Here is a 23,290-nt window from a genome sequence, read left to right as displayed (position 1 = left end):
CGGCTGATTGGACGTTTTTCCCCCCTCATTTCAAAATCGCACTGTTCCGATTTTTTGCACTTTAACTTAAAAATCGGAACAAATACGAGAAAATCGGCCTAGTTGGCAGGTATGTTATCCTAGTTGCTTTGCCGAGGCAGGGTGAAGTGTAGATGGAGTCAATGGAAGGGAGGTTGGTTTGCATGATGGTCTGAACTATGTCCACACTTGCAGCAATTTCTTGCGGTCTTGTATGCCAAACCATATTTCCCAAACCATGCTGTGCTGCACCCTGAAGAAGTTGGTGAGGGTTGCTGGGGACATGCCAAATTTCATAAGCCTTCTAAGGAAGTAGAGGCGTTGGTACACTTTCTTGGCCAATGCTTCGATGTTTACCTCATCACTTTGGGGTTAAATTGTAAATGAAAACAGGATGCTAAACTGTGGTGCACCTATCTTTTAACATTAGCTACTTGCAAGATAGAAAAACAAGTTTAAGCAAGATCTGTTGTTTACTTACTTTTTATCCCAATCTTTCTTTCTGTGTCTAAGTGTCTCCAACATAGAGTAAGGAAAATGTTTCATGAAATTATCTTTAAAGTCACCAAGATAGTGGTTTCGTAGCCAGAATTCCTGAAAAACATGGAAAGTAAGTGATATTGCTTACCTGGATTTTACGAAGGCCTTTGGTAAGGTGCTGCACATGTGGCTGCTAAAGAAAATGAGAGCCCATGGTATTCGAGGGAAGATACTAGTGTGGATAGAAGATTGGCTGAATGGCAGAAGGCAGAGTGGGAATAAAAGGTTTTTTTTGGTTGGCTGCCATTGACTAGCCGTGTTCTGCAGGGGTTGGTGCTGGAGCCGTTACACTTCATGTTGTATATCACTGATTTGAATGAGGGAATTGAAGGCTTTGTGGTCATGTTTGTGCATGATATGAAGAAAGGTGGAGCGGCAGGTAATGTAGAGAGAGCACGGACTCTGCAGACGGACTTGGACAGGTTGGGCGAGAAGTGCAGATAGAATGTAGTGTAGCAAAGTGTGGAGTCATGAACTTTGGTAGTAGGAATAAAGGCGTAGACTATTTTCCACATGGGGAGATAATCCAGAAATCGGAGGTGCAAAGGGACTTGGAAGTGTTGGTGCAGGATTCCCATGAAGCTAGTTTGTTAGTCGAATCAGTAGCAAGGACGGCAAATGCAATTTAAACATTTATTTCAATGGGACTAGGGTATAAAAACAGGGATGTAATGCTAAGGCTTTATAAGCCACTGGTCAGACTGCATTTGAGGGTATTGTGAGCAGTTTTGGGCCCCATATCTGAGGAAGAATGAGTTGGCATTGGGAAAGGTCTAGAGGAGGTTTCTGAAAATAATCTCTAGAATGAATGGGTATAACATATGTTGAGTGTTTGACAGCACTGGGACTGTCCTCGCTGGAATTTAGGATTTCGGGGGACCACATTGAAGCTTACCGAATAGTGAAAGGCTTGGATAGAGTGGATGTGGAGGGGATGTTTCCATTAATGGGAGAGCCTCGGACTAGATGGCATAGCCTCAGAATTAAAGGACGTACCTTTAGAAAGGAGATGGGGAGGGTAATGAATCTGTGGAATTTATTGTCACAGACGGCTGTGGAGGCCAAGACATTGGATGTTTTTAAGGTGGAGATTGACAGATTCTTGATTGGTTGGTAAGGGTGTCAAGAGTTATGGGGAGAAAGCAGGAGAATGGGGTTGAGTGGGAAAGATAGATCAGCCATGATTGAATGGCAGAGTAGACTCAATGGGCCAAATGGCCTAATTCTGATCCGATGACTTATGATCTCTGAGACACAGAAGAGTTATGGGTTAGAGATCCATCTATGACAGTCAGGGGGAAGCTATGTTCACATTAACAGCACGTGCATGAATCCATTCATATAAATGGACATCTAACAAAAAAAAGATATCAACATAGTCACTAAATTCTAAAAAAAAATTAAAGATGAAGTTGAAAAGAGATTTCCTTACGTAGGTCAAAGCTAATTATTTCAATACAGGTGCACAACCTTTTATCCGAAAGCCTTGGGACCAGACACTTGTCGGATTTCGGACATTTTCGGATTTCAGAATGGAAGATTTTTAGCGTAGATTAGGTAGGTAGCGCGGGCGGCTTGAAAAGTCTGGAGCAGCTGCCTCCTCCCCGGAGACCGGGAGAATCATTGCATAAATGTTAGTCAGTTAGTTTGGAGGGATTTTATGTGGTGGTGGTGGTGTAGGGGTGAAGGGGGAAACTTTAATTCTTAGTCCCCTACCTACCTGGTCGGCGACTCCCAACCTCGCGGAGCTGGGGGCTCCGTCCGGCCGCGGGCGGCGCCGGTTGTAGCTCCGACCCCGGCAACTCTATATCCCTGGGGGGTCGCTGTCCGGTGGGTCCTGACGTCTGCGAGGCGCTCCAAATCCAGCGCAAACCCGCACTCCAAGGGCGGACGCCCCAGCGGGGTGCGGGACAATGCCTTACAGGGTCGCCGTGCGGCAAGCGCCGGAGCTGCGCTGTGGCCGCCTTCTTCCAACATCGCGGAGCGTCGGGTCTCTGGATTTGGAGCCGCGGAGCTGGGGTCGACGTCCAATTGTCCGGTCCAGGTGGGCTGGCCTGCTGCCATCGCCGTTGGAGCTCCGACCCCCAAAAGACAACTCTACCCCTGGCTGCGCGGCTCCAAATCCAGCGACGCTCCGCGATGTGTGTCGGCGGCCCCACCGCGCTCCGGAGCTTGCTTTTCTGGATGCACGTCCTGCTCCCTGACCCTGGAATAAGGGGGCATTGCCCGCACCCCGCTGGTGCGGAGCTGGGACGTGGGCCGCTATGGCGACGCGGGCCGCGCTGGATTTGGAGCGCCTCGCAGCCAGGGGTAGAGTTGCCGGGGTCGGAGCTACAACCGGCCACAGCGCTGCGGAGCTTACTGCACAGCGACCCGGTAAGGCATTGACCGCTCCCCGCCTCTCCGACCAGGTAGGGGACTAAGAATTAAAGTTTACCCCTTCACCCCCCTTCACATAAAAGCCCTCCGAACTAACTGACTAACATTTAAGCAATGATTTACAGATGTTTAAGCGTCTCCCGATCTCCAGGGAGGAGGCAGCCGCTACAGTAGTACAAGACCTGGGTTGACCGTGGGTCGTTTTGGGTCAGGTTTGGCGCCAAACGCGAGCTTTGGTGCGCAGACGACATCTGGAAAAAATGGCCGGTTTTCGGAGCTTTTCGGTTTCTGGAACACCGGATAAAAGGTTGTGCACCTGTACTAGAATTCAAAAGAAGAAACTGCTAAGCAAGTCAAGCACCATCTGCGCAAACAGAGAGATATGATAATTTCAATGGAAACACTTACTTATACAAGTGTTTTGATTCACAATGGTGAAAGGGAAGAGAACAAAAGGGAAGATCAATAATGTGGTGGAATGTTGGAGATAAAGGCAGAAATAATAGAAGGTCGACACAAAATGCTGGAGTAACTCAGCGGGATAGGAGAGAAGGAATAGGTGACGTTTCGGGTTGAGGCCCTTCTTCAGACAAGGCGAAAAAAAAAATATTTTTTCCAATTCCACCATGCCCTTCACCACCAGAAACAAACCATTAAGTGGCAACAGAAGGTAACTAAAGTAAACTAAGTAAAAACAAACTTGTGTATCCCTCCTTACCAGTTTCTCAGTCTCGTCTCGGTGCTGCATTAATTTCCACAACAGTTGGATAATGTTAAGGACCTGCAGCTTAAGCTGCATGGCTTCCGGTTCAAGTAGACTACTTGGAGTAGGTCCAGTAAGCTGACCTGGAGAGGCTTCCACCCAACACTCCAATAGAAGGGGTATTAGGATTTGAATGAAGCCTTTCAGATTCTCCACTGAAGCCAAACCTTCTTCGGCACCAAGTGAAGGCCTGGTGTAAATTAATGAAAAAATAATGAATTGATGCTCATCATCATCAGAACACACAATACACCAGTACAAGGCCATTCGATTGCTTAATTAATTCCGCCATTCAATACGACCACAGCAGGTTTTTAACCACAGTGCAAATTTCACACACTAATTTCACATCCCTTGTTTACCAATATATCTAAAAATCTATTGATTTCAGTCTTGAATATCCACAGTAAATGACCCCTCACGAGTATCTTGTGTGGTGCATTCCGAAAACCCGCCAGGCCCTTCTGAATATCAGCAGCTTTCAATTACATGCCATTCACAAAATAATTCACCTCTCCACCAAAGTGGACAAGCTCACATTGCACAGAAGGCTAAATTGCACAGCACTGAAGCCCAAGTTACTCACAGCCAGCTATGCTGGGCAGACTCATTTAAGCAGACCTGACACCAGACTCTCAAAACTGACTGTCTATTCTGAGCCCCGTATTGGGAAGAGATAACCAGGCTGGAAAAAAATTCTTCCTCCTACTCAGTTTAAGTTAAAATGTATTAATTTAACACTTCTTAAGGGGAATTTGGAAGTGAAGAAAGGAAAGAAACATCCCAAATATATACATTGGCCCAAATACCAAACTCAGAATGTCTTACCTCAGCCGGAATGGAATTACAGTCATAGGCTGGGATCCAGAGTGCTCATATAATTGTATGTGCTGTTGTCCAGTTACATAATTATCCCATTTGACTTGCAATGTAGTCACGCGTTCAGATCCAGTCCTGGCATCACTCTCAAAAGTAGCTTCATTTTCCACTGACTGGGTTGAACCTTCAACAACTGCCCGTAGAAATTTTCTCAACCTGCTTAGTACGTTAAGTCGCCATAGCTGAGATGTAACGCGGCGGTTCAGGTTGACAGACAGCATCCAAGAAGGCACCTTCCCACCAGTTTTCAATCCCTTTGACAATCTCTGGTGGGAAATGAGCTCCAGAAAATTCTTCAACAGGATGTTGCAACAGTCCGTAAGAAGCTCAGGATAATGTTCCAACAAAATGTCTAATATCTTCAAGGCATCCTCCTGTATTCCCTCAAGAATGTGAGTCATTGCACTGGAGAGGTGCGCACTAACCAAAGGGAAAAAAGGAGCCATCTGATCACTGGAAATTTTTGGAGTAATAAATTGTAAAAGCTGGATAGCTGCTGATCTGACCATGGGGTCTTTGTCTGTGAACATGGGTGCTGAATCACTGAGAATATTAGAGAGATGTGATGCAATCACGGATGGATGCTGGGAAACAAGATCTTTGAGGCCATTTAGAGCACCCTGTTTAATTCCAGAACTATAATGGTGCAACTGTGTCAACAGATCCTATTGAGGAATAAAAAGCTAGGTTACTGTCAGCATACTTACACCACTATAAATTAAACTTTCACCTAAATGTTTCTTAACCTCTCTGAAGACGAACCTATCAAATTTGGTGAGGAAGGGATTTGAGACAACACAGAATACTAATTTCTCATCTGTAGACAATCTTTGTGACAATAAATGAACCATGAGATTGATATGAATCTTTAATTTTGAACTTTGAATTATCAAATTTTTAGTAATTAACCTACAAACAGCTCTATCCCTCTCTTCCCTTTGTCCTATCAGGATTCACACCCATTTCTTCCCTTCCCCCTATATTCCTTCCTCTGACTTCACAATTCACAAGTCTTCTATCCTTATGTCACACTTTGTATTTTCGTCTCTGGTCTTTGTCCAACCTTCGACCAATAAAACCCACCCTCACTCACCTGTATCCACATATCGCTTGCCAGGCTATGTCCTGCCCCACAGCCCTTTCTCACTCCCACTACAATCAGTGTGAAAAAGAACCCCAACCCAAAACATCACCTATCCATGTTCTTCAGAGATGCTGCCTGTACTCTGGTTTAATGACTGCATGTTCATATATTGCATACATTTTCAAAATATATGCCAGCTTAAATTTTATAATAAGGCTAAAAGCAGAATTTAAAAAAAATAGGCCAGGGATACGCTGGGAAACAGTTATGTAAAGCTTTCAGGGGCGCTGCACGATTGGCAGCCCTGTCAACAGTCCGTTTGTTTTTTCGTCTTTTTTTATTTTTAGTGTGTTAAACGTTTGTGGAAGTGTTCTCTGGTTTGTTTATGTGGGGGAAGGGAAACTTTTTTTTCAGTTTCTTACCTTGCCGGAGATGCGATTTTCCCCCAGATCGCATCTCTGGTCGCTCTGCGGCCTACCATCGACGGAGCTGGAGGCCTGCATCGGAGCGTGGGCTTAACATCTGACTTGATCCCTTGCCTGGAATCGTTCCAACCGCAGCCTGCATCATCGCGAGCTCGCAGTCTTGGGAGAGGCCTACTCGGGAGCTCCAACGTCGCGGGAAGGCTCGACCAGGCACGACCTGATGTTCGATCGCCGGTGCGGGGAAGCCAACACCCACCCCCCGATGCAGGAGATGATCGCCCCAATGATGAGGGCCCAAACTCCACTGGCTACGAGAGTAAAAATCGTCCCGTCAACGGAGGGCTTGAGGCCCCCGACCACGGGAGAACGAAGGGAAGAGATTTGAACTTTTTTTCGCCTTCCATCACAGTGAGTCACTGTGGTGGATGTTTATGTTAAAATGCATTTTGTGTTTTCCGTTGCTTATTTGTATGACTGACTTGGCAAATGAAATTCCTCGCATGTTGCAAAACATACTCGGCTAATAAAGTATTGTGATCATCACCAATTTTCCCAAACTACTTTCTCCAGAATTTAACTAGTTTAATTTATTGTCACATGTACCAAGGTACAGCAGAAAGCTGTTTTATTGCATGCTATCCAGTCAGTGATGAGACTATACAGGATTACAATCAATCCCTCCACAGTGTATAGATACAGGATAAAGGGAATAACATTTAGTGCAAGATAATATCCAGTAAAGACCAATTAAGGTCATCCGAGAGTCTCCAATGAGGTAAATGGTAGTTCAGGACCGTGACACGAGACAGGATGGTTAAGTTACCTGATAACAGCCGGGAAGAAACTGACCCTGAATCTGGAGGAATGCGTTTTCAAACTTCTGTACCTCTTGGCTCATGGAAAAGGGGAGAAGAGAGAGAGTGTCCAGGGCGAGAGTCATCCTTGACTATTCTGGCGGTGTTGCCTAGGCAGCATGAAGTGCAGATAGAATCAATGGAAGGGAGGTTGGTTTGCGTGATGGTCTGGGCTGCATCCACAATTTCTTGCAGCCTTGTGTGGAGCTGTTCCCAAACCATGCTGTGATTCATCCCAATAAAGTGCCTTAGACGGCACATCTGTAGAGGTTGGCGAGAGTTGTTGAGGACATGCCGAACTTCCTAGGCGTTCGAACGAAGTAGAGGTATCGATGTGCTTTGTTGGCCGTTGTTTTGATATGGCTAGTCCAGGGCAAGTGGCTGGTGATATTTACTCCTGGGAACTTGAAGGTTTGAACCATTACTTTGGCCCCGTCAATGTATACTGGGGTATGTGTACCACTTCGCTTCCTGAAGTCGATCATAATTTCCTTGCCTTTCTGACATTGAGGGAAAGGTTGTTGTCTTGACACCAGGTGCCAAAGTTCTCAATCTCTTTCCTGTACTCCGCTTCACCATTATTTGATATCTGGCCCACATCGTCCACAAATTTGTAAAATTGAGTTGGATTTGTACTTGGCTGCACAGTCATGGGTGTACAAGGAGTAAAGAAGGGGGCTGAGAACGCATCCTTGCAGAGCACCAGTGTTGAGGATTATCAAAGAGGATGATTTGTCCCCTATCCTCACTGATTGCTGTCTGTTGGTCAGGATGTTGAGAATCCAGTTGCAGAGGTAACTGCTGACTCCAAGTTCCACATGTTTGGAGACGAGCTTGGATGGGATAATGGAGTTAAAAGCAGAGCTGTAGTCTATGAATAGAAGTCTGATAGGGGTGTATTTCTTAACCAGGTCTCTCTGAATGGCCAGGGAGATGGCATCAAGACTGTATCAGTCTTGCAAGATAACAACACCATATATAGAAGTGGTCAGGTCATGTGGCATGAGTATAGAATTTGGGAGAGGTTATATTACAGTTATATAAGACATTGTTATATAGGACATCTAAGTTATGTAAGACATTGGTGAGGCCACATTTAGAGTATTGTGTTCATTTTTAGTCACCATGTTATAGGATAGATGTTGCCAAGCTGGAAAGAGTGCAGAGATTTACGAGGATGTTGCCAGGACACGGGGGCTTGAGCTACAGGGAGACATTGAGCAGGCTAGGACTTTATTCCTTGGAACACAGGAGGATAAGGAATGATCTTATAGAGGTGTAGAAGATCATGAGACAAATAGATCAGGTAAATGCATAGATACTATTTCATGAGACATTTGGACAGGTACAGGATGTGTTTAGAGGTTTATGGGCCATGCATGGGCAGGTGGGACTGGTGTGGATATGGGAAAGTTGGGCTGAAGGGCCCATTTCCATGCCGCATGACTCTATGACTATGACTCAAAGAGAGCACAGAAACAATAATAGACAATTAAGACCCTCCAGTCTATTTGGTGGATAATGGCTGATCTGGAACATGGCTTAATTTACCAGTCTTTGTTCCACACCATCATTGAAAATTTCAAATGACTTTGCAGAATACTTCTTGGGGAGCGAGTCCGAAACAAAAGTATTTTGTTACCTTTTGTATAATGTAAAATATTTCCGTACCTCATTCCTAGTTTTAATTTTATGATTATGCTCCTTCTTCAGAATATGCCCAATGGAAGTAAAAGTTCCTCGAATCCAACTTACTCAAATGTTTGATATTGATTAGATTCCCACTAAATACGCAAATTCAACAAAGTGCAAGTCAATTTCATGGCCACTTGCTCTCAATGCAATTCTTTGGCACTTCATGCCTAACATGTCTCTTCAGTTTCTGACATCAAAGTAGACATCAAAGGCTTGAGGACCCCCCTCCTACTGACATGGGTATCCCTCCTTCTGAAGCCCTCCTTCCGGGCTCAGAAGCACCATGGGTCCAGTGGAAGACGCTCAACCGCCTGAGAACAGGAACAGGGCGATCAAAAGCTGCCATGGCCAGATGGGGCTATGAAACTGGCCAAACCACCTGTGAATGTGGAGAAGAGGACCATACAATGCAGCACTGCCTTGTCTGCCCCCCTACTACCCAACCAGTGCAGTCCAAAGGATCTTGCAGTGTTCAATAAAAACGCAAAGGATTGTAAAGGAATGGTAACTGCCATATAACCAACCAGCTTCAAAGACACAAAAAGAAGAAGATCAAAGTAGAAGCCATCAATTTAGATAGGGTTCACTTTGTCTGGTCCCTTTTCAATTTCCTGCTCCAAATTGCAGTTTAATTCAAAAATTTTAATATGCAACTGTTATTTCTTTGTCCAAACAACATTTCCATTAAAAAGCCAGGACCTCAATGGGTTCTGGGGAAATACTATTGGTGATGCCCTGCCAGAGAACAACCCTTATTCCCACTATGTCTATTATCCCTCAGTCAACAAACTCTGCTTCAAATTTGTAACATCTTGCTATCCAACGATATCAAAGTGAGCCTTACAGCATTATGCACATGCTTCTTATTACTGAAAGGCACAATCCCGTTCATTTATGATAGATTAAAAAGAATATCCACCTCTTATTCAAAACTCTGCCAATATTGTGCTGGGCCATCATTGCCCACCATATTCAAAAGGCTCAATATTTTGAGAACAAAGGAACAGGAACATGACATTTAGTCCTTCATGCCAGCTTCACTGTTCAAAGCAATCAGTGATGATTGGTGACCCAGCTCCACATACCTTGCTTTGCTTCATATAATTTAATATCATAGGCCATCCCCACCCCCCTCTGTAAAAATCAATAAACCCAAATTAAAATTAGAAATTCTAATATTAATTCCCATTTGCAGAGATTTCCAACAACCCATTTTCCCGAGCCCTGTACACTGGACGTCTAAGTATCTCGAGACCACTGTTTCTAGCTTTTATGACCATTCATCCTTTGTTCTATCCTTTTGACGTTCAAACTTAGTGACTTTACTTTAGCCCACCTGAACAGTGGAGGTTGTAATGGGCATTAAAGAGAATAGCTACAGGGAGATAAGTTTCGAATGGGAATTGCTGTGAGAGCTAGCATAGATTTGATGGGCCAAAAGGCCACCTCCTAATTTATAAGGGAAACTGTATTATCAATATCTTCTGGAAGCCCCATAAATAATATCTCTGGACAACGCTTTCTCCAAACAATTAATGAATCATCTTTTTCAAATCCATGTTGACTTTTCATAAACATTTATTGGAAATAAATTACATCATACATCATACATCATGACATGCACAAGAGAAAGAAAATTAAAGCATGCAATATACTAATTTAATAAATGTCAATCAAGGAAACAAATGGGGCAAAATAGCTGATCTGGCACTCCTAAAGGAAATCAGATTTGATCAAGGGAAATGCACATAATTAAGACCAGGATTTAGCACAAGTACATGCTCAATACAGTGCAAATTGCCTGATCATCCTCCCATTCTTGCAACCCATAACTAGCACATGGGTGATCAACACCCAAGGCAAAATGCCTTCAGGAAAAAGAAAATGAAGATTAATAAAGTGATATATGCAGCATGCTATTCCACCCTAGGCTGCCACACACAGCTAATTGCGAAATTTACCTTTACGTTAAGTTTGCGGTAATTTGTTGGCAGTAATGCATCGCTCTTCAGTTGCTCTGGAACATGGATGGCACGTGTTTTGAAGCTTGTGTTGGTTGCATTATCTGCCCTTGGTTTTATTTTGCCAACTTTTAATTTAATCTTTTGAAAGTCATCTTGACGTTTGCGTTTCTTCGTCATCTTGTTTTACCCTGCATTAAAGAACGTGTATTGTTAACTACTCAAGATAATGAACATGTAAAATAATTCATGGTTTTTTATAAACTTTAAAATAGCACGGGTCATCTTAGGATACATACATACGTGTCAATTGCCCGATTTAAAGTACTAGAAGCTTTAATACACCTGCAGTAAGCAGACTACATTAAATTAACTTAGACAAGGAACTCATGGAATTATTTTTTTGAAATCGGAATCACCAAACAAAAATCTGCAAAATACATGGCTAAACTTCTGTTGTGCCAGGCTATTTTTTAATGGTGCGAGTACATTTATCCAACAGCATTTATAATTAATTGTGTTTCATATGTTTGAAAGGGAGAAGCAGGAAACATTCTGGATGTGGGTAATGTTGACTTCCAGGCATGGCTACAGAGACCATTTACCGTAAAGTAGATAAATCCGGACTAGAGTAAAAAATCAAAGCAGAGCAGTGGGAAACCTTTGTTACATTTACTAATACAGAACCAGCTTCCACCTCAGTAGAGAAATGCACCAACTTCAGAAAAATATATACTTACGGATAACTAAAGCAGCAAAGGGCAACATAACTAAAAGAAAATGTTTACAAAAATAAAAAAAGTGCAAATCACATTAAATGGAAAGAAGAGGAGTGTTGATAAGTAATAAGAGCTACAAAAAGGGAATCTGAAAAGAAATATGCAACACAATCAACAATTTTCTAATGGATTTGTATTTTAAGGAGGCTGTTAAGGACCAATATAAGCTTTTCAAAATATATACATATATTGGATAATTATATCTGAAAATAAGATGGTGAACTATATATAACAAATGAGAACCATAACATCCCCAAAAAACTATCTGAATCAGCGATGGAGACAAACAAACAAGCAAAACAAAGATTCAAGAAAATAAATGATGGCTTTAAAGATGGTCAAATCTCCAATACTGTATGAATTCTATACAGATGTAAAAGTATGGTGGCAAGAGACTTGCCGTTATTACAATTTTCTGAATTCTCCATAGAAGAATCATAACTTCAGATTGCAAAATTACACATCAAGCCATTTAAGAATAATATTAAACAAAAAACAGGGATTTCTAGATTAGATTCTGTTGTTCAGAATCTCTAGTCTATAATTAAGTATTGGACAACTAAGTATCCTTAAAGTGCTCAATTTATTAAGGAGCAAGAACATGCAAAAGGACAGACATGAGTGAATGTCTAATCTTTGAAATGGTCAAAGTGTGCTCTAAGGCAATGGATGATGGAATTAGTAAGGTCCAATTAGCATGGATTGAAAATTAGTTATCAGACAAAAAACTGTGACTAGTGGGGACCAACAGGAATCAATGCTGTTACTCCAAGCTAGTTCAATAATTGGCTGAGCATACCAAATGCCATATGTTATTTGCTAAAGATACTAATCCAAATGCAGTAGTGAGTACAGAAAAGAACGCAAAGAGGTTCCTTAGGAAATTATGAAACGTTGCGTGAAAGAGTGAGTATATCATGTGGAATATAATGCAAAATAAAACATCCATTTTGGTGCACAGTTGTTAAATGGCAAAATATTTGTCAGTGTTGACAATCAAAGGGTCCTCGACGTGCTTGTGCTTATACACAATTTGCTGAAGGCCAAAAGTGTGCAGCAAGTGATAAAGAGTTAAAATAGTATGTTAGCCTTTATTACAAGAGGATTTGAATGTTAGAGAAATGAAGTCGTATAGGTGAGAACACGCCAAGAGTACTGTGTATTATTACGATCTTACAGGGAGATTGTCAACAGCTGCGTCCGCTGGACTGGAGGGCGGCAGCTTCGACCACCCCGGGCCGCGGTGTTTGAACCGGCCCGTTCGCGGAGCTCGGTGAGCCGCGGGACTGATTTACCATCACCCGGTGGGGAATCGCCTCAGCGCAGAGGGAGAAGAGGAGGGACGAGACTGCAGCCCTAAGATTTGTGCCTCCATCACAGTGAGGAGGTGCTTGGTGGACTCACTGTGGTGGATGTTAATTTGTGTTTACTGTCTGTTCTGTTGTCTATTATTGTATTATTCTATGTATGACTGCAGGCACAAAATTTCGTTCAGACTGAAAGGTCTGAATGACAATAAAGGAAATTCAATTCAATTCAGATTGAAATCTGCCACTGACCCAAATTGAAGAGCCTGTACCACAAATCATGGTTTCAAACTAAATAGCCATTTGGGACACAGGTGAGGAGAAACTTCTTTGCACAGATGGCGATACATTTTTGGAATTCCCTAGTACAGAGGTTTGAGCAATATCAGATATTGCTTTCATTCAAAACATAGACTGATATATTTCTGCACGTTAAGTGAATCAAGGAACGTGGGTTTTTGTGTTGGAAAATTATGCATAGGTAATAGACAACGAACTTAGTAAATGGTGGAGTAAATCCGAAAGACTGGACGACCTACTACCCCTGTTCTTCCTTATTTGTTTTTGCTTATTTTCTCTCATCACGACTCCACTTCCCTGCAACCCCCCCCCACTCCCCCCTCCCCCTCCACTCGGGCCTTGCACTCTCTCAGTTACTACCGCCTCCTTCTCTCACATGGCGCCAGCTCCCCGGGATACCCCTCCACCCCACTCCTTCTCCATCCCTCCCCACCCCCCTCAGTCTCGAACAACCTCCTCGCTTCTTTGCAATGGACCCGCACTCCAACTGCGGGCCAACTCCTCTGCTCCCAGGGACGCCTCACTCACTCACTCACTCACCCAGCCCTGAGCCCTCCTCCCCACATTAGCCGGGCCAGCCCCGTCCTCCCCAAAGATCCTATATATCGACCTTTGCTTCTCCCTCTTACCGGAGGCAGCGCCGTCTCCACCAGATACTAGAGGAGCTCCTCTATAATATTTGGTCTCCACCTCTCCCTGCAGCAGCCGCCGGCAGCACCAAAGATCCCACGCCAGCCTCCCTCCCTCCCTCCCTCCAACCCACATGCACTGGAGCTGCAGCTGCAACTGGCCGCCTCCCTCCTGTGCTCCCAATGCAACTTGTTTTTTAATAAAAGGAAAACAAAACACAATTTCCCGTCCATTCGCTTGTGCTGATAAAACCGCGGCCAATTAACCTGATCCCAGCACTTAGTTAATAAAAAATAAAAATAACTAAAAATAAAAACCTGGGTCCTTTCGAGCGGGTTACCTGGGAAATGTAGTCTTGTGTCGCGTTTGGCCAGCTCTGTCTCCCCCACTAGCAGCAGACAGCGTGGAGGAAGCAACTACAGGTTACACTGAAGACAGACTCACACAAGGCTGGAGTAATAAACGAGTTCGGTATCATGGGATTTGTCAAAGGTCATTCGCGAAAGAAAAAAGTAACAGCGAGAAAGAGAAAGCTAAACTTGCTGTTTAAGAAGGAACTGCAGATGCTGGAGTCGAAGGTTACACAAAAAAGCTGGAGAAACTCAGCGGGTGCAGCAGCATCTATGGAGCAAAGGAAATAGGCAACGTTTCAAACGTTGCCTAATAGGCTGCTGCACCCGCTGAGTTTCTCCAGCTTTTTTGTGTAAGCTAAACTTGCTATTGTGTTGTACTGCTTACAGCTGCAAGAACGTGTAGCAATCAATAAAGGGCTATAGGCATATTGCGAGTTTATGTACAGGGACATATCTTTCCATACACTGTATACTTGTATTTATACTTATGCATTTTAAATATGTATGTCATGTTTTATACTTTGGCAATATAACGATGTATTTTATGCCAATAACGTTTTTTAATTGAAATTGAATTGAGGGAGGGAGAGAGGGGGCAGATGCAAAGATTATATCTTTGGGCAGATGCGAGTGGGAGAGACGGTGAGAGGCGAGGGAGAGAGACGGGCAATGTATCCCAGTCCCTCCTTCCCTCCAGTCCGGGGCAAGGGGATGGAGGGAAGGGGGAGGAGGAATTGTCCAAGCGGCGGGGAGTTCTTGCGGAGAACTCCCCGCAAGAACTCTGTCCTTTGGTTCTCAATGCGAAAACTCTGTGCGCTACCTGATCTATTCTTCTCATGATTTTCTACAGAATCATCCCTCATGCTCCTGTGCTCCAAGGAATAAAGTCCTAACCTGCTCAAACTCTCCCTGTAGCTCAGGCCCTCGAGTCATGGGAATACCCTCAAAATCTTCTCAGCACCCTGTACAGAATTTGCATGTTCTCCCCATGACCTGTGTGGGTTTTCTACGAGATCTTCAGTTTCCTCCCACACACCAAAGACGTACAGGTATGTAGGCTAATTGGCTTGGTAAATATAAAAAATGTCCCTTGTGTGTGTGTGTGTGTAGGATAGTGTTAGTGTGCGTGGATCACTGGTCGGCATGGACCCGGTGGGCTGAAGGGCCTGTTTCCGTGCTGTATATCTAAACTAAACATAGACACAAAAAGATGGAGTAACTCAGTGGGACAGGCAGCATCTCTGGAGAGAAGGAATGGATGACGTTTCGTGTCGAGACCCTTCTTCTGACTAGTCTAAACTAAACTAAAACAGCCTACCTTGTGGAATCTTGTCAAATCCTTGCAAAAATCATATATACGCCTACAGCTCTGCCCCCTTCAACTGTTTTGGTCACATCTTTAAACACAAAATCAGATTCATGATACACTATCTCCCACATACACACCCATGCTGACTATCCCTAATCAACTCTTGCTCATCCAAATGCATGTATTATCCATCAGAATACTCTGTAGTAACTTACCAACCACAGATGTTAGGCTCACTGGCCAGTAGTTCCAAGGCTTTTCCCTGCAGCCATTTTTGAATAAAGGCTCATTTACCACCTTCCAGTCTTCCAGCACCTGTATTTAATGACGACTTGTAAATCTCAGTCAAGGCACCTGCAATTTCCTCTCTAGCTTCCCAGTGTCCTCGGATTTATCTGATCAAGAGATTTGTCTACCTTCATGTGCACCAGGACCTTCAGCAACTACTCGACCGCAATACTGACTGCTCTCAAGACACTTCCATTGACTACCCTAAGTTCCCCAGTCATCATGTCTTTCAATACTCGAGAAATACTCGAGAAATATTGAGGAATTTATTTATCTCCTGTGGCTCCACAGAGTTGACCATATTGATTCCTAAGGGGTTTCATTCTCTCTAGTCAACCTTTTTCCCTTTACATAAAATCTCTTGGGATGATCCTTAATATTATCTGCCAGAGCCATCTCCTGGCCCCTTTTTGCTCTCATTTTGTTTTTTAACTTGCTCCAGTTTCCGAAACTCCTCCAGGTATACACTTGATCCCAGCTACTTTTACTTGCCCCAGGCCTCCTTACTCTTGACCAGTGTCAATTTCCCTCATCATCCAGGTTTCCTTGTGCTCACCTGCCTAGCCCTTCACTCTTAACAGGGACATGCATGTCCTGGACTCTTGTCAGCACACTTTAAAAAACACACCCCACTTTCTGGGCATTCTTTAACCATTAAACAACCTGCTTGCATCAACGAACAAATTCCTGCCTTATACCTTTAAAGTTGGCATTGCCCCAGTTTAGAATTTTAATTCATGGGCCCACCCTGTCTCTATCCATAACTATCTTACACCTTAGAGAACAGTGGTCGCTGTTCCCAAAAGGCTCATCCATAAAACACCCCATCCACTTTGCACACCCCCCCCCCCCCCCCCCCCCCCCCCCCCCAATTTTCCAGGACTAGTTCAAGGGTGGCACTGTCCCATGCGGGGCCCTCTATATATTGCTGGAGGAAACTTTACCAAACACATTTGACAAATTCCACTGTCTAAACCTTTTGCACCATGACATTCCCAGTCCATATTGGGAAAGTTAAAACCACTACGACTACAGCTGTCTGCAAACACCCGGCATATTTGCTCTTCTAATTCATGTTAACGATTTGGGGGCCTGTAGTATCACTCCCAACAAGGTGATCATCCCTTTCTTGTTCCTCAGCTCCTTAAATAACCTCACTGGACAAACCATCCATAATGTCACCACTGACCACTGTCGTGACATCCTCGTTAATAACATACACCCCCTCCTCTTTTATCCCCATCTCTCTCCTGAAGCATCTGTGCCCTGGAACATTAAGCTGCCAGTTCTGTCCCGGTTTTCCATAATGACTACAACTTCCCAGTCGCATGACCTATCCATGCCTTAAGTTCATCTGAATTTATCCATCCGGCCTCTTGCACTAAAAGAAGTGCACCAACATTTCTTCCTCACTCCCTGCCTTTCTCCTGCCTATTCCGTCCACTAAACCTTCTCTCATCACCCTCTGAACCAACTTCTTACCTCTCATCTGCCTCAGTCCTGTATAGGATCCCACCCACCTGCCAATCTAGTTTAAACCTACCGATGTAGTACTAGGGAACCTGCCTGCCAGGATATCGGTCCCCCTCCATTTAAGGGACAACCCATCTCTTTTGTACAGATCACCACTGCCCCAGAAGATATTCCAATGTTCTAGAAATCTGAATCCCTGCCCCCTGCACCAACTTCTCAGCCACACATTCATCTTCCCTATTATCCAGTTCCTATTCTCACTAGTACTACCCTCATGTGTTTCTCCATGATATTAAAAAAAAAGGAAAATTGAAGTCCTTGTCTATCTCTTGCAGTTCCACATATAGATGCCCACTTTGGTTTTGGAAGGGCCCTATTTTCTCACTAGTCACCCTTTTTCTCTTAATATATTTATGAAATCTCTTTGAAGTTTTTGTAATTTTTACTTTCCTTTTTAAGTTTGCTCCTCAGTCTAAACTCCTCCAGGGATACCCCCAACTACATATACCTGACACATGCCTCTTTTTTCATAACCAGGGCCTCAATTTCTCTTATCATTCAGGGTTTATTACTCCCAGCTGCCTTGCTCTTTACTATAATAGGAACATGTATGCCTTGAACTCTTACCATCACTCTTTTAAAAACATCTCAAATTCCAAATGTCTCTTTGCCTGCAAACATCCTACTCCAATCAAATTGAGCAAGTTCCTATCTCATACGATCAAAGTTGGCCTTGCTTCAATTCAGAACTTTAACCTGTGAGCCTGCCCTTACCCATAACTATTTTAAGGCTCACCCACTGACACACAGTCACTTAACCTTCGAGTTTTGCCCTCTCTTGTCAGGCTTGCTACACATTGCCTAAAGAAACTTTCCTGAGCACGAGACATATTTCACCTCGTTTAAGTCGTTGGCACTATAACAGTCCCAATCTATATTTGGAAAGTTAAAAAAACCCTAGTACGACAACCCTATTAGTCTTGCAGCTGTCTGTGATCTTCTGGCATATTTGTTCTTCTAATTCTCATTGACTATTTGCAGACCTATAATACACTTCCAACAAGGTGATCATCCCCTCTATATTTCTCACTTTCTCCCATATAGCCTCACTAGCCAAACCATCTGTGATGCCATCTGGAACCACTTGCTGTGACATTCTTTTTAATCATTCAAGAAACCCCACCTCCTCTTTGACTCTCTCCCCCCCCCCCCCGCTCCCTGAAATGTTTCTGCCAACCCTGCCGATTAAATTGCTTTCATCGCTTTCTGTACCTACTTTCATCCTTCTACTTGCCTCACTACTTCACTGAATCCTCCCAAGCAAAGATCCTATAGCAAGCAAGATAGATCACTCGACGAAAAAGATGTAGTAGTCATGGGCAGATTCATGAGTAATTTTCAGCCCCATTTCCGTAACCGGCTTCCGTCTCCGCACCAAAGATCCCATAGGATACTAGTGCGGAGACGGAAGCCAGTTACGGAAACATCCTCGTAAAAATAAAAGTTATTTGGGAAAAATCTTCTCCTCATTTTCAGAATTATAAACTGTTCGCCCGCAATGCTGATTACACTGCGAGTCGGGTCGGGTTACTGAAATGGATGAAAAAAAGGCCCACGTCCCGCTCCGTTCTACATGTCAGCCCATTGCATTTAGAAGGAGTGATCTATTTTGATTGCTATAGGATCTTTGCTCCCAAGTAGCACGAGCAAACCTGTCCACCAAGATATCGGTTCCCCTCCAGTTCAGGTGCACCCATCCATTTTGAACTGGGGGCCTCTTTTGGGGCAGAGGTGACAATGATTCAAAAATCTGTGTCTCTGCACCAACTCCTCAGCCACAAATTCACCTGTTTTTTTAATTCTCAGGTAATGACTGAAAAGAGAATATCTTGTACAATGTTGAATTTATTTATTTTGGTTCTTATACATCACAAAAAAGAAGTAGCAGTGATAAAACAAGTCTGAACTATTAAAAAAAAAACTTCAGAATAGAGATCATTTTCGCAGCGGGTTAACATTTTAAACATCAAATTATTGCTACACATCTACTATGTTTTAAAACTATTTTCACCATCAAAATTATATTCTTTATACTTTAAATTTTATTTGTTCAGTCATGTGCAGGTCCTCCCTGGGTTACGAATGCCCAATTTCTGGGCAGCCTGTACATACAAGTTGTGGGGGTGCAGGCATCTTTTGCCTTTTGGGAACTTGGTTCATGGCTGTGATTCTGACTTGCGAACTGTTCAGGTTATAAACAGCTCTCTGTCGCAACCTGGGGAGGACCTGTAAATACAGAGTTGAAAAAAAATGTTTCAGTGACATTTTGATTGTGGAAATTACCACTAACCTTAACCCAAAAGATAATCCGGGATATTTTATACACATTATTCAACAGATTTATTCAGTAAAAGCAACAGCTGCTTGCTGAATTCGGGATGGCAATGCCCCCCATTAAATCTGGTGACTATCAAGTTTGGTTTGAGATGCACAAAACTGATGCTCAACAGTAAAATAATCCAAAATAAACAAGAAAATATTCCAAATTCTGTAAAAAAATATCCTTGTCAGAAATACAAATCACTACAATTTGAGCCTTTAATACAAGTTCGTATATTTTACCAATTTAGATGACAGAAATGATCATGAGATCTTATATTTATTAAAGTATTGTCATTTCATCACCATTTTAACGTACAAACAATTAAAGGTTCACGGATTACTTTCCTTAACAATGGGGTTCCCAGACTCCAGTTCAGAAGAAAGAATCTGATTTGGACTTTTCACAAGTTATCTGAGATACCTACATTTATGCCCCATCTCTGTGATAAAGTATACTAAAATAAAACTACAGTGGAATAAGGAAAAAAAATCCCTACTATTTACAAACACAAGCTGTTGGCAGCACTTAAATTCAGTTATTCTTCCTTTTCTTCATGTTTGCATTTTTAAACAATAGTCCAGGGGGTGAAAACCTGCAGATTTTAACTTCTTACCAATTTTCACATGTCCTTGTCACTTTGTATGAGTTCCAGTGACCAAAGAGTGTAAACATTTGGCAGGTAGGTGTATCAGGATCTTCTTTTTTTTTTTTTTTCCTTTTTTTAAATGGGTTAGCTGCAGGGATCTCTAGTTGAGATTAATCCCATTGCAACTCAAAATTAGGCAAGAAATGGTGTTGGGTAGACTGATGGGACTGAAGGCTGATAAATCCCCAGGGCCTGATGGTCTGCATTCCAGGGTACTTAAGGAAGTGGCTCTAGAAATCATGGACGCATTGGTGATCATTTTCCAATGTTCTATAGATTCAGGATCAGTTCCTGTGGATTGGAGGTTAGCTAATGTCTTTCCACTTTTTAAGAAGGGCGGGAGAGAGAAAACAGGGAATTATAGACCATTTAGCCTGACATCGGTGGTGGTGAAGATGCTGGAGTCAATTATAAAAGATGAAATTGCGGCACATTTGGATGGCAGTAACAGGATCGGTCTGAATCAGCATGGATTTACGAAGGGGAAATCATGTTTGACTAATCTTCTGGAATTTTTTGAGGATGTAACTAGGAAAATGGACAAGGGAGAGCCAGTGGATGTAGTCTACCTGGACTTTCAGAAAGCATTTGATAAGGTCCCACATAGGAGATTAGTGGGTAAAATTAGAGCACTTGGTATTGGGGGTAGGGCACTGACATGGATAGAACATTGGATGGCAGACAGGAAACAAAATGTAGGTATTAACGGGTCCCTTTCAGAATGGCAGGCAGTGACTAGTGGGGTACCGCAAGACCCGGTGCTGCGACCGCAGCTATTTACAATAAACATCAATGATTTAGATGAAGGGATTAAAAGTAACATTAGCAAATTTGCAGATGACACAATGCTGGGTGGCAGTGTGAACAGTGAGGAGGATGCAATGAGGATGCAGGGTGACTTGGACAGGTTGGGTGACTTGGACAGGTGGGCAGATGCAGGTTAATGTGGATAAATGTGAGGTTATCCACTTTGCATGCAAAAACAGGATGGCAGATTATCATCTGAATGGTGTCAAGTGGGGGAAAAAGGGAAGTACGAGATCTGGGGGTCCTTGTTCATCAGTCACTGAAAGTAATCATGCAGGTACAGCAGGCATTGAAGAAAGCCAAATGGCATGTTGGCCTTCAAAACAAAAGTAGTTGAGTATAGGAGCAAATAGGTCCTTCTGCAGTTGTACAGGGCACTAGTGAAACCACACCTGGAGTATTGTGTGCAGTTTTGGTCTCCAAATTTGAGGAAGGACATTCTTGCTATTGAGGGAGGTTAATTCCAGAGTTGGCCATATGTTGATGGAATAGAGCGGATGGGCTTGTGTTCTCTGGATTTTAGGATGAGAGGGGATCTTATTGAATATGATTATTAAGGGTTTGGGCACGCTAGACGCAGGAAACGTCTGTTCCCGATGTTGGGAGAGTCCAGAACCAGGGGCCACAGTTTAAGAATAAGGGGTAAGCCATTTAGCATGGAGATGAGGAAAATCTTTTTCACACAGATGGTTGTGAATCTGTGGAATTCTCTGCCAGCGGAGGCCAATTCTCTGTATGCTTTTAAGAGTTGGATAGAGCTCTGAAAGATAGCGGATTCAGGGGATATGGGGAAAAGGCAGGAACGGGGTACTGAGTGCGAATGATCAGTCATGGTCACAGTGAATGGCGGAACTGGCTCAAAGGGCCGAATGGCCTACTCCTGCACCTATTGTCTATTATCTAATATTGACAAGCAAGAATTTACAAAAGGATTTGCTGAATCGTAACCCAGGCTATAAGGCCCAACCAATATTGCCTCTCCCTATGATGGGTGGTGCGACCAGGTTCCTTAATTTCAGTGTCAATACTGACTGGTAAATGAACTAAACTAGATGTTCTATAATGGTAGGAAAACGGGTCATTATAAGGAGCCCCTTAATTTTTTGTCAATTCAGCAATAAATTTGAATACCTCTTTGAAAAGCATGACAAACATTGTCCTTGCACTTAATTGCAGGATCAAGAAGTCATTTGGTTTAAAATAACATCTCCTTTCAATATTGGAAACAATCTTATTTAAGTTATTTTGCACTGAAAAATAAAGACGGCACAGTGGTAGAGTTGCTGCCTCAGAGCCAGTGACCCAGTTTCAATCCTGACTATGGGTGCTGTCTGTATGGAGTCTCTAGTTTTTCCCAGTGACCCCATGGGTTTCCGCCCACATTTCACAGACGAACAGGTTTGTAGGTTAATTGGCTTCGGTAAATATTGTAAATTGTCTCTTGTATGTTGGATAGTATTAGTAAATGGGATGATCGCTGGTTGGCGCAGACTCAAAGGGCCTATTTCTATGCTGTAACTATGAAGTTTAAAGATGGTTATTTTATATATAAAACCTTAAAATATGCATTTACAAATATATGCGTCTTTTTACAATACTGCATAAAAACGTGACAAGGGGTCAAATTTCAAATTCCTTCAAAAAAGTTGACAAGCACTTTACTGGTTTCATGACTTGCATAGTATCAACAAAAAATATAAGAAATGATAGCATGTTGATGGCAAGTTTCCGAAAAAGGTATCTGAATACACAAATACATTTTGTGGGACGGTTGTTGCGTGGTGTCCACCAGTGACCTGGTTGGCACATTATTAGCGAAAACCAAACATTTTCACCATGTAATCTAAACGGTACATTACCTTGTAGCGGGGACTCGCAGGATTCTAGCCAAGAATTAGACAGGACAGGAAGTTGCGTGATCAAACGGTATTTAATAAGTTAACAGTCCTGCTCCCTACTCCTCTCTGGGCACGGGCGTTACCCAACCTCAAATACCAGCTTTAATCGAGCCACAAGTTTTTTGCCGGGCCTCCATGTCCAAAACAAATATCGTGGGCCCGTGCCGCAGCACCCGAAAGGTACCTTTATAAGGGCACTACAAGAGTGATTTGTGGGAGTCGCAGTGCAGAAAGACGTTCGAAGAGTGCACCAGCGCCAGTGGCACATGGAATGGGGCCACCCCATGACGAGACGTCAGGACGGTAGACAGGGCGCCTTATCGGGTTCCTTCTCCTGCAAGCGCACCAACACAGATGACGGCGGTTCCCGGGACCCATCAGCAGCCGGGACAAACTCCCCGCAATAATGAATGGCCAGGTGAAGTGGCATGCGCCAAAGCTGATTGGAATAGTGCGGACACCATACATGCGAATTGTCTGTTCGTTTTATCATCCTTTTTGGTATATTTAGCGTTTGTT

The 23,290-nt window shown here is 43.2% G+C and overlaps 2 protein-coding genes across 3 annotated transcripts in view; both read right to left on the bottom strand.

Annotated features, from left to right (window-relative positions):
• The window catches only part of tex10 (testis expressed 10), a 52,194-nt gene extending 38,440 nt beyond the window's left edge, over positions 1 to 13,754 (bottom strand). Inside the window, exons 1-5 of the mRNA XM_055663156.1 lie at positions 13,614 to 13,754; positions 10,599 to 10,789; positions 4,529 to 5,244; positions 3,656 to 3,890; positions 500 to 612 (exon numbers count right to left, since the gene is read on the bottom strand). Coding sequence (XP_055519131.1) covers positions 500 to 612; positions 3,656 to 3,890; positions 4,529 to 5,244; positions 10,599 to 10,778 — 1,244 coding nt within the window. The 5' untranslated portion in view covers positions 10,779 to 10,789; positions 13,614 to 13,754. The remainder of the gene's footprint in view (positions 1 to 499; positions 613 to 3,655; positions 3,891 to 4,528; positions 5,245 to 10,598; positions 10,790 to 13,613) is intronic.
• erp44 (endoplasmic reticulum protein 44) overlaps positions 1 to 23,290 on the bottom strand; it is a 317,180-nt gene that overhangs the window by 262,573 nt on the left and 31,317 nt on the right. The gene's annotated exons all lie outside the window — the stretch shown is intronic.

The sequence above is a fragment of the Leucoraja erinacea genome, chromosome 2 (genome assembly GCF_028641065.1).
Source record: "Leucoraja erinacea ecotype New England chromosome 2, Leri_hhj_1, whole genome shotgun sequence".
NCBI classification, from domain to species: Eukaryota; Metazoa; Chordata; class Chondrichthyes; order Rajiformes; family Rajidae; genus Leucoraja; species Leucoraja erinaceus.
Note: the sequence above shows the minus strand (reverse complement) of the source record. Positions and strands in the feature narration are given on the sequence as shown.